This window comes from Nematolebias whitei, chromosome 12, assembly GCF_014905685.2.
Source record: "Nematolebias whitei isolate Nwh7 chromosome 12, NemWhi1, whole genome shotgun sequence".
NCBI classification, from domain to species: Eukaryota; Metazoa; Chordata; class Actinopteri; order Cyprinodontiformes; family Rivulidae; genus Nematolebias; species Nematolebias whitei.
The window spans coordinates 31,860,927-31,879,662 of NC_056509.1; the positions used below are offsets into that span (position 1 = coordinate 31,860,927).

General features: G+C 38.2%; 1 protein-coding gene across 1 annotated transcript in view; it reads left to right on the forward strand.

The window, feature by feature from the left end:
- The window catches only part of fndc4a (fibronectin type III domain containing 4a), a 30,766-nt gene extending 20,728 nt beyond the window's left edge, over positions 1-10,038 (forward strand). Inside the window, exons 4-6 of the mRNA XM_037685424.1 lie at positions 3,488-3,577; positions 7,827-7,960; positions 9,357-10,038. Of these exons, the coding sequence (XP_037541352.1) occupies positions 3,488-3,577; positions 7,827-7,960; positions 9,357-9,398 (266 nt within the window). The 3' untranslated portion in view covers positions 9,399-10,038. The remainder of the gene's footprint in view (positions 1-3,487; positions 3,578-7,826; positions 7,961-9,356) is intronic.
- The last annotated feature ends 8,698 nt before the right edge of the window (positions 10,039-18,736 follow it).

An 18,736-nucleotide genomic window follows, 5' to 3' on the forward strand; every position in this document is an offset into this window, starting at 1 on the left:
GCTAAAAATAAACTAGTAGATCTGTATGTATTTGTTTAATCTTCTACATATTTGCAAATGATTGACAGGAAAACTGTTGAAATGAGCTTGTTTTATTCTGTGGCTGTAAAAAGCAATACAATTAATTTCCATATTATTCTTGGTCAAACCTTCAAAGTTCTGCTGCAAAGGGACCAAAAAAACTGCAGGCTGCAGACCTGATCCAACATAAAAAAAATGGCAATGCTGCAGAAAGCAAACAAACAAACAAACAAACTGGGTTTTGTTCCAACTAAGTGGTGGCATGCAGTTTGTTCATCATTAAAAATTATAAACTTTAATTCAGAAATTAAAATGAAAGAAATTGTCTGTACTTTAAATGTTGTCTGTGTGAAACAGGTCTCTCTTGTAAATGAGTCCTCATGACTCAATGAGACTAACCTGTAGAAGTAAAGGCTGAATGAATAAAAAGGGTTAAAAATACTATAATAATAATAATTCAATTCAATTCAGTTTATTTATATAGCACCAAGTCACAACAGAGGTCATCTCAGGGCACTGAACAGAAACATTTGTATACATAAAAAGTAAGTTAATGACATTATAAAAATAACTAGAAAGTTCCTGGATAAACTTTGATGGGGACTGCCATGCTGCTGCCAATTTATAATTATGATTTGACAGTACTAGGTGCTGGGGTTTGCTCTCAGCTACCACTATACCAAATCTGAGCTGAATGGCTCTAAAAATGGCCGAATTATCACAATTATTCCTTTTTAGCTAAGGCAGCCATCTTGGATTTATTATTTGGATTTGGTATGTGATAGGGAACGTTCTCAGCTATAACCTCACCAAATTTCAGCTCTACATCTCAAAGAATGACCGATGGTCAATTTGATGTTTGCTGAGGTAGCTGTGGCAGCCATCTTGAATGAAAATGGCTCCAAAGTCCTGCCTTCACACTGACGATAATCAGTTATTCAAAACATTCAATCAGCAGCAGCTGACTGCTACTTTACCTCTTAATTCATGCAAAAGCACTAAAGGTGGACTTGGTTTTTCACATGCAGCTTCTCCATTTTAGCGTTTTTGTTGTTGTTGTTGTTTATTTGTTTTGTTTATCTAACAAAGTCAGGTCCTCTGGACGGATTCTTCTTTTAACAAAGAAGAATCCGTCCAGAGGATGTGACTTAAATTTTTCTTCCTGGATTGTTGAGCATCAGGACGTCTTTTTGTTGAATAAATAACGTCATGGTGGGATCTGCTGCACCTTTGAACACTTGATATAAAGAATTTTCACAACATTTTTATTCAGTTCTGAGAAGTTGCACTGAAAAACTGAAAGAGGGTGGACTTTTTCTTTTCCCATGACTGTATTCTTCAAGCTTCAAATGTATAATCCACCCTCCCTCCACCACCCACCCAACTTTGATCTCTTGCTGCTGGCTCCTTCCTTTTCATCTCCGTCTGAATTTTAATAAAAGCCCGGGCAGTTTCAGAGTAATCCCACCAATATCTCTGGCAATAAGCATCAAATATGCTCACTTTCTGATGAACCCTGACTCATTCCTTCTGTCCTCGGGCCACACTATTGAAGAGTTGTGTCGGCACAATCGAACACACTCTGTTAACGACTGGATTGCTGACAGACTGGCACTCAAGGCCAGTTCCTTGACAGGCTGATTCTCTAAAAGAGGCAATTAAGAAGAGTGGCACTCTGGAAGAGGTCCATCCAGGCGAGTTAAGAGACAGTTAGGAGAGTGGAAATAGGCCCCTTGGTAATCCACTTACAGGAAAATTAATTTTTACAAGACGGAAAAATTGTAACACTTACATTTTCTGACAGCTTATACTAATGATTGTCCTGCGCTGTAAAGACAATATCTATTTTTTCTTCATATATATGGTCCCTGTGTTTGTTTAATCTCAAATCTGTCCAAGTTCTTCCTTGAAACTTTACATAACTCCATCCTTTGTTTAGTCCATGTGTAGTGTGTCAAGGTCAGCTTTGCTGTACCTTCACTACAATATAATTTAAATAACGGGTTCTCTCTTTTTCGAGCTAAATTACAGCCATGTGACCGAGGTAACGGTGCATAGATGGTTTAATCAGTGACATGAGACGTTCATTTTCTTTGACCCATCAGAATCAATGTGGTCATTTATTGAACAGAATCAAAATTTAACATCAAAACTTTGTACACTTGATTAGCTGATCTGGTTCTGATTAATAAAACTTGGCACGTTTTGCTTAATAAAAACAACAGACATTTCTGAAGGCCTCTAGATTAATTACTGGAGAAGTAGAAGAGTTTTAAAGATGGGAAATATGAGGAGTTTAAATGGAGAGGTTTGAAGGAAGATGTATAAAGGGAGTGTCTGTTCGGACCAGGATGGCATGCTCCTTTCAATACCAGCTCACCTCAGGTACACTTCGCGTCACGACTTGTTACCTTTGCCAGGATACCTCCGCTCAGGAACAGGAGTCCATTTCAACGCGGCCTTTCAGCGTCTCCGGTAAGGATGGCTGGTCACCGTCAGAAGTCGTGTCACTTATCCGTTCAACAAACAGGCTCAGCTCCCTTCGAAGTTGTAGGGCATTTATGCCCGGGTGGATTCACAGCAAGCATCTGTGAGTCCGTTCAGAGTTTCCACTCAGAAGTGGAAGACTCCATGAAGACTGAGTTCAACTCAAGACCGAGAACTCAAGACTGAGAACTGCAGAACTGCCGCACTGACTCCAGAACTCAATAGTTCCAGGAAGTGTCGACTTTTAAAGAGTTCACTTTAGTACTTCCTGATTGGTTGAAGCAACCAACAGGGGGTGGTTCTAGTGATGTCAGAGGGTCATTACAAGTCAAGAAAACAGCAGGAATATTTTAGAAACGTCCCGTACAGACAGAAGACATGTTATGTCAAAGTGGGAGGAAGAGAGGCCAGTAGCTTCTTGTTTACCGTCTGCTAGGTTTAAAAACACGACACTTCGTTCCAATAACTTCTCTTCTGACTTTCGACTGACATCACTACTTCTCATTTCAGACAGAAGATCAAAATGCATAATTACTTTGTAAAATAGACATTTAACTTGATTTCTAATTTAAATGAGGATTAAAAAATCATTAATACTGTTTCACAGTTGATTTAAAATGAGTGGTTCACTTCATCATTTAGAAATGGTATGAACTAAACACACTTTTGATTTATCAAGATATTGTAAAATAGTGATGATAATATAAAAGAAGAGTGTTCTTTCAATTGATTACTTCAGTATACAATTAGACAGTCTCTGGATGAGCTAATTTGCATTTCTGGATTCAAATCAATGAAATAGCAGTTCCTGTACCATGAAGGTCTTCAGAGGCAGGTTTTGGTTGGAGGCCGAGTTCACTACACATGTAAATAAAGAAGTAAGGACAAAATATTCAGGCTTTTTTTAATTCAGCGTTCAAAGTTCAGGAGTGTTTTGCATTTCCTCATACAGCTGTCCTGTTTGTCCTTTCTCCTGCAGACGACCCCACCGTGCAGGGTCTGGATAAGTCCAGGCATCTGCAAACAGGAGAGATGATCATAATCGTGGTGGTCTTGGTCATGTGGGCAGGTAGGTTGGTGCTGCAGGCGTGCGGCTCTACTTTTATGTAGGAACCATGAAACACTAAAACAATTTAAAAGTCTTGCTCAATCTAATTTTAAAGTGGTTTCATTATATAAGGAGATTTTTTTTGTCTTTTGAGATGTCTATACTGTAATTCAGTTTCTGACTTTGTTCCCTTTTTCTATGGAGTGATTAGGGCCTTCAGGAACTTTTTTTTTCCCAACAAATATTAGTTTCACACAAATAAAAATAACCTAAAATTACAAAATTTGCCACAATAATAGGACACCATCAGTCAACGCGATCACGCTCATTTGGTTTTGGACTGTTAACCTTTAGAATATATCAATTAAAATTAATGACGCATCATGCTTTGTGTTTATATACTGTACATAAACAGGTAATAGTGAGGAAGTGGTGGCGCAGAAGTTAGAGAAGTTGAGCCTGAGAGTGGGAGGTCACCAGTTTGAATCCCCTGATCTTTACATCAAGAATGTAGGTGGGACAAGTGAAGCACCCACATCTGCCTCCACCCTTAATACCCCCAGCTGCTCACCCAGGTGCTCCAGATTGCAGCTCCACATGTGGGCTGCATGTGGAGCTCAGTGGTACGTTAGGAGGGGCATACAGGAAAAAACAATAGTCAAATCTTCACGTGAGTTAGCTTACTGGGGCACCCCCGGAATAGTAATAGTACCAGTACAACAAACCAGAAGTTATTTATGCAGCAGATAGTAAGATTATTCTTTATAAAAACATCAAGTACACAATGTGAGAGATTCTATCTTGAAGTTCTTCAGTGTTTCTGCAGTCTGCGTTTTTTTGTTGGTTTTTTTGCTCAGTTTTGGTCCAGTCTTTTAACCTGACCATGACGATATCTGAAAGTTATGTCTTCACAAAATAGACGAGGGGGAGGCGGGGGGTGATTCATCACAGACCTGACACAGGCTCCTCATCCTTCAGTTGATCTTCCGCTGTATGTTTTCATCCAATAACTCTTTGGGAATCACCTTGCTGGTGCTAAAACAATATTTTATCCCTGTCAAATTGTGTTATCGTTTGTGCTTTTCATAGACTAAACTATAAAAAGTTGGAACAAATCGTGTTTTTGTGAAAAGGCTGGTGCAAAACATGCCTTAATATTAAATTTAAAATTAGAATGTTATCTTTCATGTGCCGGCATGGCACAGTTTCATCCCTGTTTGAGCCTGTTTGTGCCTAAATGTTTCATAGGTGAGAGATACAGTAAGTGGTCTCTGAAACTGAGTGAGAGAGCAGACACGTTTGAAGGGAATGTTTCACAGACTTCCTGGAAGCCTGAAGAAACGGCGATCAAAGCCACTTTAAAAGATAACAAGAAAGTCAGGCAGCTTGGAAGCAAAAGATACAAAGATTAGTGGAGGTTTAAAACCTTTGTACAACAGTGTTGTTATTGGTTGTAGTTGCCATATATGTGACTTATTGTTAACCTTTTGAGTAAAACTTTTGCACCAGGTCACTTTTGTTGGTGATGAGTCTTTTTATCTTTGCTAGTGAGATCATTTCTGCAAAGAGTAGAGCAGTCTCATCATTTACAGAAACAAGGAAGCCCTGCATCTGTTGCCTCTTTACAAAGTGCATAAAGTTTAAACAAACAGACATAAATGTTGATATTACTGTATTTTCTGGAATATAAGTCACAGTTTTTGCATTGATTTGTCCGTTCTGCGACTTATATACGTTTTTTTTCTTTTCCATATTCATAACGCAATTCTTGACTGATGCTTTAAAGTTCTAAGAACTGCAACAGCAAGTGATCCCGTGCGCGCTCGCTTCACTCAGCTGGTGCAGGCGGAGGAACGCTGGAGAGCTAGCGGCTCCGGCTGCAATGATAGATAGATGGTGTTGCGTCGCCAAGGTGAAATGAAGCTGTTTTGACCATTAAATAAACGCATAATAAATTCAATTCAATTCAAAAATATTTTATTAATCCCAGAGGGAAATTATTTGTTGTTGTAACTCATTAACCTCATTTCATTAAGAGATGTTATAGATACCGATGGCTGTTGGCAGGAAGGATCTCTTGTAAAGGTCCATCTCACTGTGGATCCTAAGAAACTGGCTGCAGATGCCGTCTGATCCGTCCACCCAGACTTGGCTGGCCTCTCGGTTCCCCTCAGGCTGTAGGGCCGCCTAAATGTCAGGCAGAACTCCTCCCAGAGCGATGGCCACTCACGCCAAAGTGATTTATATATGTTTTTTTTTTCCTCTTCATGATGCTTTTTTTTTTTTTTTGACTAATGCAACTTATATTCCGGAGCAACTTATATGCCGGAAAGTACGGTACATATTAAAATGTGTCACTGTCAGGTTTCACCTCATCTAGTTGCATTCAAATAGTAGCAAAAAATCTCATATGTATTTAAATTTTCTGTTTCTAGAATAATGATGTGAAGGTAACAAAAGTTTTACACTGCAGTCATGTTACATCAATACATTGTTATTAATTAAACTCATTATCAATACAGAGCAGTCCTGGGGAAATACTATTCATAGGTGGAGAAGAAAGAAAACACAAGCGACATTTGAAAAATAAACTTGTATATTTTGAAGATATTCTCTTTACACCCTTTCACAGCAGCACTTTTCTCTCTGTTGAACCGTGACTTTCTGCTGCTTTGAAGAAGTGTGCTGATTAATGAAGTGTTGAGGCACAATGAGATGTGGCAGATCTGACAGGCGCAAGGGCTTCCCACCCACGAGAGGCAGAGTGAGACGTTAAATAACCCTAATGAGAGGATCCAAGGAAACACGTGCAGAAGCTGTGAGTGGGAGTGAAAGAACTGTGTCACAAAGATTGTAAATGAGCCTTTTCTAACCCATTTTATTTGTTAATTTCAGATAATTATCCTGTTACCTTCAATCTGTGCTGTTTTCTTTAACATAATGAATTAGACAAATAAATAGCCATCAACTTTAATCTGCTGCAATCTCATCTGTTAAACTAAATTAACTTTTTGGATAGTGATTGGTTCGGAGCTGGGGGAAAAACGAACTGTGCTACAGAAATGAATCACTTCCTTTAGTTAACTTAGAAGTACTGACACTGCACTATAAAGGTTTTGTATTAAAATTATAGATGAAAGGGGAATATTTCAGTCAAAATATACTCATAACAAAACGTATCAATAGAATCCAGTATTACTGATATTACTACAATGTTTATTGGCTGTGATGAGTCTTATTTTAAGAAATATTGTGTATGGCTTAAAATAATGTTCATTAATTTACAGATAATGTATTTTCTCTGCCAGCTAAGTAATAATTTGACCTGTAAAGCCCTAAATGTAGAGTGAAATGAAGAAAAGTGATTTATGAATGTTTCAAATGTTTGTGGTAGTAAAACCTAAAAATAATATAAATTAGAAAAAACAAGCTTTTCGTGTTTTAAATTCTCAAAAAACTAAAACTATAAAAAATGCAATATTTGTCACTTACTTGAAGTGAAGCAGAACTTATAAAAAGTGATGCATCCAAAAAAGACAGATACTTTGGACTAAAATATGCAAAACTGCAGCTAAATTGACTGAAAAATGAATTCCCAGTTAGATTATTAAAAAAATGTCTTCTTTAAAAAGTAAAAGAACTTTTATTATACCTGCTATATTCATCTACATGTGAAGATTTAATAACTAGCATCAATCACTTAGCTGTCAGCTAAAAGTGTTATTTTCACTTTTAAACTTGAATATATTGTACATTTAAATAAAATGAATAGGACAAAAACAAATAATCAAACACATGCTGCTGTTATTCAATAAAATCTATGTAAAATATGAATCAGCAACGTCTCCGCTAATTAGGCAGCGCCATCATTCCAGCTGTATCGTGGGAGAGCACTAACGTAAAGGATGGATAATAATCTGTCAGTCAAATGAAAACTTCCCCGGCTCTGCAGATCTCATTACCAGAACTGAATATCTATTTCTGAAAAGCTAATGGCAGCCTCCTTGTTGAAATTTATAACCAACCTCCCTGATGCCAGGAAGTTTGCAGTGTATTTACATCGCTTATACAGACCGGAGGCAGAACTGAATCTGACTGATTGCAAATGTTCATGTTCACAGGTTTTAGAGCAGCCACTGTGCTCCAAAGTTCTTTTATCCACGCACGACACATCAGTCTGCTGCGGTGCAGGAAGTGGCGTCATATGACTGACAGTTCTCTCTGCTTTGTGTGTTTATTTTATATGTGGGTGTCTCTTTCTGGACGACAGCTGTTATTGCCCTGTTCTGTCGGCAGTATGACATCATAAAAGACAACGACTCCAGCAACAATAAGGAGAAGGTCAAACCGCTGTCAGAGAGGAGCACGCCGGAGCACCACAGTGGAGGACTTCTACGGAGTAAGGTGAGCTTGAATGAATACTGCAGGAGAAGTTGGTTACCTTAAAAAAAAATTTTGTGTAATGAAGATATTGACTTCTACACCCCAGTAGCTATCATCCTAATAGTTATTTGATTTACTGTTTGCTGTGGCATCACTTTCCCTAACTTATTTTGTAAACCTTCCTAAAAGTAGTACAGGGGTGTAACAGTACATGTATTTGAATTGTGACGCTTTTGTATATATGTTTTAGACGGGTATAGTAAACTGACGATGAGTACATCAGTGACAGGTGCTCACCGCTCCGAGAGCAAATGCACTTTTTATTTACCGTATTTTCTGCCATACAAGTCGCACCGCCGCATCAGTCCAAAAATGTTTAATAAAGTGGAAAAAAACACAAATAAGTTGTTTCGCTGCATAAATCGCATCCAAATGTGGGCCAGTGTTAGGCCAAAAATCGATTGGCTGCCAAATGGCGGCAGCGGGAGCGCGCACGGGAGTACTTTAACAAGAATTTAACAAGATTAACACTTAAAAACAATTATTTGTTTGCTCGAAATTATAGCAAAGGTGTGTCTCAGTTTAACTTTTCCTTGATAAATGCACTTTAATGGTCAAATCAGCTGCATTTCACCTGGGCGGCACAACGAAATACAGCTGATTTGGCGTTTGCTCCAGGAGTTCCAGAGCCAGACGAAAGTGGCTTGGTATGGCAAGCCAAGTGTCTCATTAATAGCCACTTTAACCAATTAATGAGACACTTGGTTTGCCATATTACTTGAGGGCCCTCTAGCAGTTGAAAATGGAAGTGGTCAATATTTTCCATGTCAGAATAAATGAAATTGTCAGATCTCAGTCAAACATTGGGTTATAAATGGGGATGGGGGAGGGGGGGGGAGTATATTAGTTGCTTCGGTGTATGTCGCAGGACTTGCAAATTTATGTAAAAAGGTGCGACTTATACAGCGAAAAATATGGTACTTGCATCTTGCTAACAGCCACAACAGAGACGAAGCAAAGAAAAATACTGTACCACCTAAACCTGGTGTTCTCAAACGTTTGGGGTTTAGGAACCCCTTATAGGGGAGAAAAGTTTCAGGGACCCCCTCATAACCCTCATGTTTATTAAATAATTTTCTTCAATTTGTCTCTTTAATACAATGGAAATTTTTGTGTAACATACATATTTAAGACCTGTTCTTTAATAGTGTTAATATTTTTTTTATACTTGAAACATATTCTCAAATCATACGTTTCCAGCTTTTAAAACACGAATGAAACAAGTTTCCAAAATTAGAAACAGCTTCATTGAATACAAAAAAATCCAACTACTGCTTTTTCTTCAATATTGAAGACATTTTGTTACACAAAAACCAAGACTGAAACAGTGATTTTTCACTTTTCTTATCCATTTCAGTTTCATCCCTCTGTACCATCCATAAACATCATTGAAGTTTGAGAAGAAGAAGACCCAACTGAAAATCCTCCATCTCCAAATGTTTTTTTTTTATTCTTGTTGCTGATGAATAAAACACAGAGACATAGAGAGAAAACGTGAGTTTGGTGTGCGGCATCATTAACACAAATGTCTTGACAGAATGTACTCACGTGCATGAGTATTTTAAAAGGAAAAACACACCATCGCAAGCATTCAAACTCCAAACTACAGACTGTTGAAAATTCACACAATCATTGCAAACTGATACACTATAGGGTTAAAAGGACATGGCCCATATTACACTGATGTCTTTGGTAGGTGCTTTATATATAACTGCAACACAAGCCCAACAATAGAACTCGTCATCTCTGGGAAGCCTGTGTTTGTGACTTTAAATGCGCAATGTGTTTTGATATTGGCATGTGCAGTTAGATAATTTGTTTACCTGTTATAGACAAGTGCAATTAGTGTTAATTTACTGCTTGACCATGATGATACATTGTGGTTTCTGTAAGTAGATTGCTATTTAGGACAGCAAGAACTCAAGCTCAGAACTGATCTTCTAAAGCAACAGTCTCCCCAGCTCCCTTTTTTATTCTTCTTGTCCAAAACGCTCACGACTTCTGGTTAATACTGTAATCTGTTTTTTCATCCATCACATGTAAACACACACACATTTTGTTTGTTTACTTAGTGAAGTTGCATGCAGACTGTTAACGTGTATAATAGCATTTAATGTGCATTCTAATTTAGATTCTCAAACACAGAAATAAACAAAATTCCTGTAAAACGGAGCTCTACTGAATTGTGTCAATTATTTTATCTGCTTGTAAAAAAAGTTGCTGCATTTTTTTTATCTTCATATGTTTTTTTTTTCTTCATTTTCTGACTTTCCTTTTTCCTGACCTAAAATATAAACCTTCTTTCTAGTTAATACGGTTTTCTAATGACACTAACAACTGTAAACAACCATCAACACTGTGCCTAAGAAAACTGTAACCTGCCTAAATGACTATCAGCATGTGGCACCAACACTGATACAATGAAGTGCTTTGATAAAGTCAGACCCTCATTTTCCCAAGAAGCAACACAGTTTAAAACCCAGGACCTTCTTGGTGTGAGGCAATAGTGCTAACCGCTGTCCTGCTGCGCTGCCCAGTCTTATTCCAACTGAGAGAGTGGTGGTGGGGGAAACATCTATTTCATGATTCTGTCCAAGTTCTCCTCAGCCAAGCATCCCACAACAGCTGCCCAAAGCTCCCTGCTCAGACTGAAATACTCACTGTGCACCTGGACTTTCTATCAGAAAGGTCACAGTCAATCAATCATGCATGCAGTAAGATGTCACAACATTAAACTGATCACTGGAGTCCCTCAAGGATGTGCACTCAGTCCCTTTGATCTTCACTCTGCTCACACAGGCTTGCATTGCCTAATTCAGCTAAAACCCAATTACCGGTAATGTGCATTAGCTAGATATGAGAATGTCACATGTATATGTAGTGTATTACAGTATATCTACTGTACTTTGCTCACGTACGGTAATTCTTTGAGTTCAGTCAAACTGCTGTAAATAAATTTCACCAATGAACAAATTCTTCACCTGTCCTCAATATCTTTCATTTTAAGTGAATTGGTGATTTCAAGTGAAGTAAGTATACTAATTTTTATTTGCTCTTCTAAACAAAAGGCCAGTTGAAAGTTGAGAAATTATGACACCTGGCCATTGTTTCCGATCAGCACAATTGCTTTTTCTTTACTCTATAAATCAATGTACAATATGAAAAAGTGTCCATTTCTACCAGAATATTAGATTGAATTATGAATATTATTCAGAAGATGAGTTCAATTCTAAGGTGAATATGTAGGTATTTTCAGTGATCCACTCTAATAGCAGGAGTCTTTATGGTAACTTTTCAAATATCAAAGATTATTTAATATATATATATATTAGGGGTGTAACGGTATGCTAAAAATCACATTTTGGTTCAGTTTCAAGGAGGGCTCGGTTCGGTTAATTTTCGGTACAAAAAAGGCCAAAATAAAGACTTGCAAGATGTTTAATTTGAAAATATGCCAAGTAAACAATACGTTTGTATAAAAATAAATAAAAGTGACCCATTTGGATGACATTTTAAATAAACGGCACTCTTTACAATAAATAAACCATACTAAAAATAATAAAAATTGTAATAAATACAATAACAGTCAGAACCAGAACAATAAGCATTTGGTAAGGATGCCCCCTGGGTGCCTCCCTAGGGAGGTGCTTCAGGCATGTCCGACTGGCAGGAGACCCCGGGGAAGACCTAGTGACAGGGTTTTACCTGTACCTTAAATAAAACACAGGGAGACAAGAATGAGATTTCTAGAACGTATCTTTGCAAAAAGGGAGAGCGTTCGACCAAAGTCAGAACAAAGTCCAACTTGTTTCAGCGTGCGTTCCTTTTTTATTCAGGCAAGTAGGAATGGCAAACAAGAAACACAAGATCTGGTGGTTTTCAGGTAACAAAGACGTGGCAGTTTCTATCAAAACAGGAACTGTGAGTTTCCAACAAGTCAGTAGAGAAAGGTTTCAGAGCATTATAGAACAGTTTAAATGAGTATAAGTTTAAACGATCAATTGATAAAGTAAAATACTCTAACACCTAGAACATGCTGGAGAGACTAAGGTATGTCTCTTGGTTGACCTGGGAACGCCTTGGAATCCTCTCAGAAGAGCTGGAAGAGGTGGCTGTGGATAGAGATATCTAGGCCTCCCTGCTCAAGCTGCTGCCCCCACGACCCGACTTCAGAATAGAAGATAATGGATGGATGGATGGATCCTCTCTCTCTTTAGGTTTGGTTTTGATGATAATTTATTAATCTTTATTTAACCAGGCCCCACTGAGATCACAGATCTATTTTACAAGAGAGGACTTGGCCTGAAGGTAATGAAACTGGTTTGCACTTACTGGCTGACCACTCCTTGTTCTGCATTTGTGTCTTCACCTTATTTCTCAACATGGATAATGACACACAGGTTCTGAAACAAGATTCTGCTGCTGAACTACAGCATTTTATCTGGCCTTTGAACTGGATAGCTTCTAATCAAGAAAGTAATTACATCTAAGAACATAGCTCATCAAAAGTGATTACAGTTTCCAATTAATTTATAGACATTCCACTCCTTTTTAACTCAGTGTCAGTGCAGAACAGCACCCATCTTCCTTTGGTTTTGTAATCTATAGTGAAGATGAGGTTTGTTAGTTTGTAGATTGCAACCATTTATTGTGTCCATTTCTCATATCTACACTGTCAACACACAGCAGCAGGATTAGCTGTAGGATGTTGTGCTTCACTTTCATGTTTTCCCATATCAAAGCATTTAAAACAATTAATGCACACATGATCAACATGTGGGGTAGAGTATTGAACTCAGTGTTTTCAGCCTTCAGTGTAGTTCATGCTTGGGCACATCTGACCTTTAAAAGCCAGCCACAATAGGTTGTCACTTTCAAACATTAAAACCCTTATCAGCTTAATATGAATTCATTAGGGTAGTGTAGAACATTTTATCTGTCTCTAATTAGCTGTTTCAAAATGTGTCGGATAGCCTGTTAGTAACCAATTACATGCTCATGAATACTAAATGACCGGTTTCATTTGCAGAATGAAATACTGAGATGAAATCAGGCTTTGATCAAGACCCACCCCCCCCCCCCCCCCCCCCAAAAATAAAAAAATAAAAAATAGTTAAAACTAAGTTCATATGAACGACTTTGTATTTTGTAGATACATACATACATATATCTATCCATGCATCCATTATTGCAGGCATCACTGGTGTCCATGTCCAGCATGGACAGGTCTCCAACAGAGACAAATGAGACAAACAAACATTCACCCTCTCACTCACACCTAGAGACAATTTAGATTAGCCTAACATGCATGTTTTTGATCTGTGTGTAATGGTCAGCGGCCCCCGCCCTGCCTCTTGGATTTATTTCTCTGCCTGCCGCTCGTCTGGTTTTGTTCTGACCCTTCTGACCTTGGTACGACAACTTTTTCTGGCCCTTTGACTCTGGATTTTGGATTAGCTCTTGCATCTGTTTAAAGAACTCTGACTCCCCATGCTTGACCCTTGCTTTGCCTTCTGGATCACAACCCTACCTCTTCTGGATCCTCTCCCTGGCTGCAGCTGCAATTATAAATAAAACTGTTTTCATTTTTTACTCTTGTGTCTTGTCATTCTGAATCCTAAAGCCTGTTTTTTGTGACACTGTGGGGAAAAAACTGGAGCACCAGGAGAAAACCCACATATGGAGATAATATGCAAACTCCACCCAGAAAGGGCCTCAGACTGGATTTGATCCGGCAACCTTTTTGCTGAGAGACAACAGCTCTACCAACGGCACCACCATGCTGCCCAGCCAAATAAATAAAATGAAAATTAAATTAGGGAGAAAAAAATTGTTTCCCGTTTTGTATTTTTTTTCCCAGTTTATCAAAGTTAAATGGTAAATGGACTGTACTTATATAGCGCCTTTATATCTTATTTCAAGATACTCAAAGCGCTTTACACTACAATCTGTATCCTCATTTACCCATTCATACAGCACTCTAAATCGCTACAAAGCTAATTGAACACATCATTCTAATGAGACTAATCAGAGCTTTAGATCACATTCATACACTGATGGGACACACATCAAAGGCTATGAGGGGTTCAGTGTCTTGCCCAGGGACACTTTGACATTTGACTGCTGGTGGATTTGAACCCCCAACTCTTGTATTGGAGGACGACTGCTCTAACCACTCATCCACAGCCGCCCCAAAGTTGTATTCCAATAATTGCTGCTCTGGAGACAGACAGTGACGGACAACTTTAAACAGTAAATAATCTGCTGCGGCCATTAAAGAACAAAGAGAGGTCAGCCAAATCTTGATCAAAAGAGTGAAGAGTTTAGAATTATTGTCCTTTCCTTGGAGCTGAAAGAATGTAATGAGTGGCAAAGCAGGCACATTTATTTAATTAACTCTCATTGAAAACTACGGTGGCACAGAGGTGTAAATTACCAACATTTGAAAAAATGGAATTACATTAAAAAAAAATGTTAAATTTGAAAAATAAAATAAAATAAAAATATGGAATTACATTAAGCCAAAGCAGAAGTGACCAAAGTGGAAGTGACCAAAGTGGAAGTGGCCAAAGCAGAAGTGGCCAAAGCAGAAGTGACCAAAGCGGAAGTGACCAAAGCGGAAGTGGCCGGAATAACATTTGGAAAAACAGAATTACTTTAGAAAAAAAAAAAAAAACAGAATTACATTTGGAAAAACTGAATTACATTATGCCAAAGCGGAAGTGGCTGAAGCGGAAGTGGCTAAAGTGGAAGTGGCTGGAATAACATTTGAAAAAAATGGAATTAAATTAAGCCAAACCGTAAGTGGGTTTTTTTTTTTTAAACTTTATTAACAACATAGAACAACAGAACAATGTACAGTAACAAGATACAAATATAAACTCTTGTGAAAGGTGTGGGGCTCATGTACCATTTGTTAAGTTTTTTTAAATTGAGAATCCAAAATAAAAATAAAAAATAAAAACGACTTGTTTCATTATTTATTTTCACAAGGGTTTAAAAAAATACCATACAGCCATGCTTTTTGCATTTTTCACTTTATCCTCACATCAAAAATGATGTGATGGAAAACAAAAACCCCACACGTACAGTTTGGCTTGATTTATTTTAGTTTCTTTCAATATGTGATTCCGGCCACTTCCGCTTTGGCTTAATGTAATTCTGTTTTTTCAAATTTAATTCCATTTTTTCAAATGTTCATTTACACCTACAGGGCCACCGTAGAAAAACAAACAACAAAGCCCAACTTCAATCCCTAAATGTGAAAAACCGAGACTGCACAAATAAAACACAAAGACACATCCTTAAAGACCAATAGTAAGATGGCTGTAGAGTTTTAATACATCAGTTAACACCAAGTGGCTGCAGTACATCTCCAGTGAATTCTCTGAGAAAATCAGTGCTTTTCTTGTAACTCATGGCCATTTTGAAGATGGGCCAAGAACTAAACAGTTTGATTTCTTGCAATCATAGATTCTGATGCAAGTTGCCATATTTCATTTAACAACAGACAAGTCCAAACTTCTTAAAACACCTTCATATTCTACATGTGCAGTCTAAAATAAATGATGTCATGTAATGAATTGCCTCATTAGTCTGTATATAATACACCCACCAGCTGGAAACATGCCTACTGAGCTTCTGCCTGCATGAAAGCACTGAGTAAACCCTGAAATAACAGAAAGAATGATCAGTCTCGCTCGAGATTTACTTTGTGTGACAGAGCTGAATCCCTTTTTTCCTTCTGCACACAATCTGACAATCAGATTTAAATCCGCATGTCATGATGCCACTTCAGACATTCAAATATGTGCTTCCCTCTCTGAGCAATCATTAGACTAAATAAACACTCGATAAGTCACAGAAACGCGCTCAAATAAGGCTGACAGGGTTGGTTGGAAGAAAAGGCTGAATTGAGTTATTCTAGATGGATTATAAGTTTTATTTGTAAAAAGAAGTTAGCTTTTTTGCAGATGAATTGCTTAGAGGTTTGTGGAAAACCTTAAATAAAACCAGGGAGTGTGATTTTAAGATTTGATAAAGCTCATCCTGGTGGTTTATCATCATATAAAGCACAAATATGCACATTCTCCACATTTCAGTTTTGGATTATACAGCTGATTAAACTCTTTTAACTAAAAAACATGGGTCATTTAGACTCAATATTTTGCGCTGCCAGGTATGCCACGGTCATAAAATGTAGGCCATGAAAATGTGTGGTTTGCATTTTAATCCAATTTATTTTTATTGTTTTATTCATTTAGTCTGCCATATAATTTGTCTCACTTTGTTTAGCATGTTTCACATTTGTTCACTATTTAAACGTATTTTCTTTTTAACCGTTAGATCCTTAGTTTTCTTATTGACCACATGATCATTGAGTTTCCATTTTCTCCCTCACAACCATCACTAGATGTCTTCAGCCCAGTGGTCGGCAACTTTTACAATCTAGAGACATTTTTGCCTCTTCCCAAAACAAACAAACAAACAAACAAACAAAAAATTCAAACACACAAGAACTACTTACAGATTAAAAGAAACTCACACCATTATATAAATTCTACATTTACAAAAACTTCACTTTGTTGTATTTTTCGTGTTAAGACAAATGAATAGACTAAACTTAAGATGGATAAACAGAATGCTTTATATCTTCTTAGATTGAAAAAACATTGAACGTTAATCATTTCAATTTACACATCCCACTTTGTAATAACTGTGTTAGAGTGAACTTAATTAAATTAGTTAAATATTTAATTGTACTTGTTTTTTCCTCAATAAAAGCAGAGGCTGTAATTTAGATAAACCTTTATTTTATTTTTTTTTAATCAGAAACAAGCCTCTACTCTTGTTCCTCAGTGTGATTTCCCCCTCAGCAACTTGACTCAAAAATGTTAGAGGTTTCATTTTCTGATGGATTTTAGATGTAGGTTCAAGGTTCTTCATTGTCATTCACATCACATGTGGTACGTCCCAGTTACACCCCATAATAGCAAAAATTATAAAGTATAAAAAAGCAACAGTAGACAAGGATCTAAGCTATACACTAAACAATAATGGAGAATAATATGGCGTATTAAACAGCAGCCTGAACATGAGTCTGTAGTGAGCAGATGGGTGTGAATACAGCAGCTTAAGGTAAGAACTCAGCAGCACTGATAAGTAGGTGTTGCTAGAAGTTGAATAGTAACCGAACTATTAACACAGACTGATCAGTAACTTTTTTTTGTTTGTTTTTGACTTTCATTCTGTCACCGTTTATTCACCGACTATAGCTCTTCACATTGTTTTAGTCCCATGTAATTTTGCGTCAAAACTACAGAGAGCCACTGCTGAGAGGCTGAAGAGCCACATGTGGCTCAAGAGCCGCAGGCTGCAGACCCTGCTTTACTTTGCTCAATGAGTTGACGAGCAGTGGCTTGAGTTTTATTCTGTTTTGTGTCACTGAAGACGTGCTTCTTTTGCCCACGTTGGTTTACCTCGTCTCTCCGTGCATGCGTGGGTTTTCTCCGGGTGCTCCGGTTTCCTCCCACAGACCAAAAACATGCATGTTAGGCTGATTGGTAACTCTAAATTGTCCCTAGGTGTGAGTGAGAGAGTGAATGGTTGTTTGTCTCGTTTGTCTCTATGTGGCCCTGTGATGGACTTGCGACCCGTCCAGGGTGTACCCCGCCCCTCGCACAGTGATTGCTGGACATGGGCACCAGCGACCCCCGTGACCCAAAAAAATGGAATAAACGGGTAAAGATAATGGATGGATGGATGGATGGATGGTTTACCTCGCTCCTTGTGACAATCAGAGCTGCTGGAACAGCGTCAGAATGATGGAGAGCTATTGTCTCATGCTGTGTTCTCTAAACTCTCAACCCATAAAAGAAAACTTAAAGACTTATTACTCCAAGCAGGGGTCTGCAACCTGCGGCTCTGGAGCCACATGTGGCTCTTTGGTCCCTCTGCAGTGGCTCTTTCAAGCTTTGACCCCCGCCCCAAGAATCTGGTCCTTTCATTTGTCTAAAATTGTAAAAATATAATTAAATGTGAAAAATCATTAGATATTTTTAGCTTTATAATGTCACCCCAAGTGGCCACAAAAGCCCCCTCCAACAAACCTACAGTGGCCCATGGGCCACCAGTTGATAACCACAGTTGTTGCGGCTCTGAACACTTTTAATTTAGTGAACGAAGGTGTAAAAATGGCTCTTTTGATCGTAAGGTTGCAGACCCCTGACTCCAAGGATTGCTGGATTGCTCTTTAGCAATTTAAGAAAAAGCCTTGCCAACCATGAAAGCTAAAAGCAAAGATGTTACAGAATTATTATACATTTTATATGGTTTTTTTTTCATTTACCTTTATTTATCCAGGTAGTCTCATTGAGCCATGAGAACTCATTTTCAAGAGAGACTTGTTTGGGGAGCAGATGGGGGGTTGACGGCATTGCTCAGGGGCCCAGGGTGGGGCGAATGAGGGTGGAGGGAGGTGTGGGTGTTTCACCTTTTCCACCCACATTTTGATGTTGACGGTACCGGGAGGTGAACCTGTGACTTTCCGATCACAAGCCCATCTTCTAACCTCTGCACCACCACTCCTCCATGATCTCTTACTGTTGGGGGCTAAATATGTTATTGTCAATCCTTTTTACAGTTTGAGTTCTGTAGATGTTCTCAAAGCCTCCCAGTTTGTGTTTCACATCCTTCAGTCAGATTCTGACTGGTCTACAGAAAGACTGATCAGCTGAG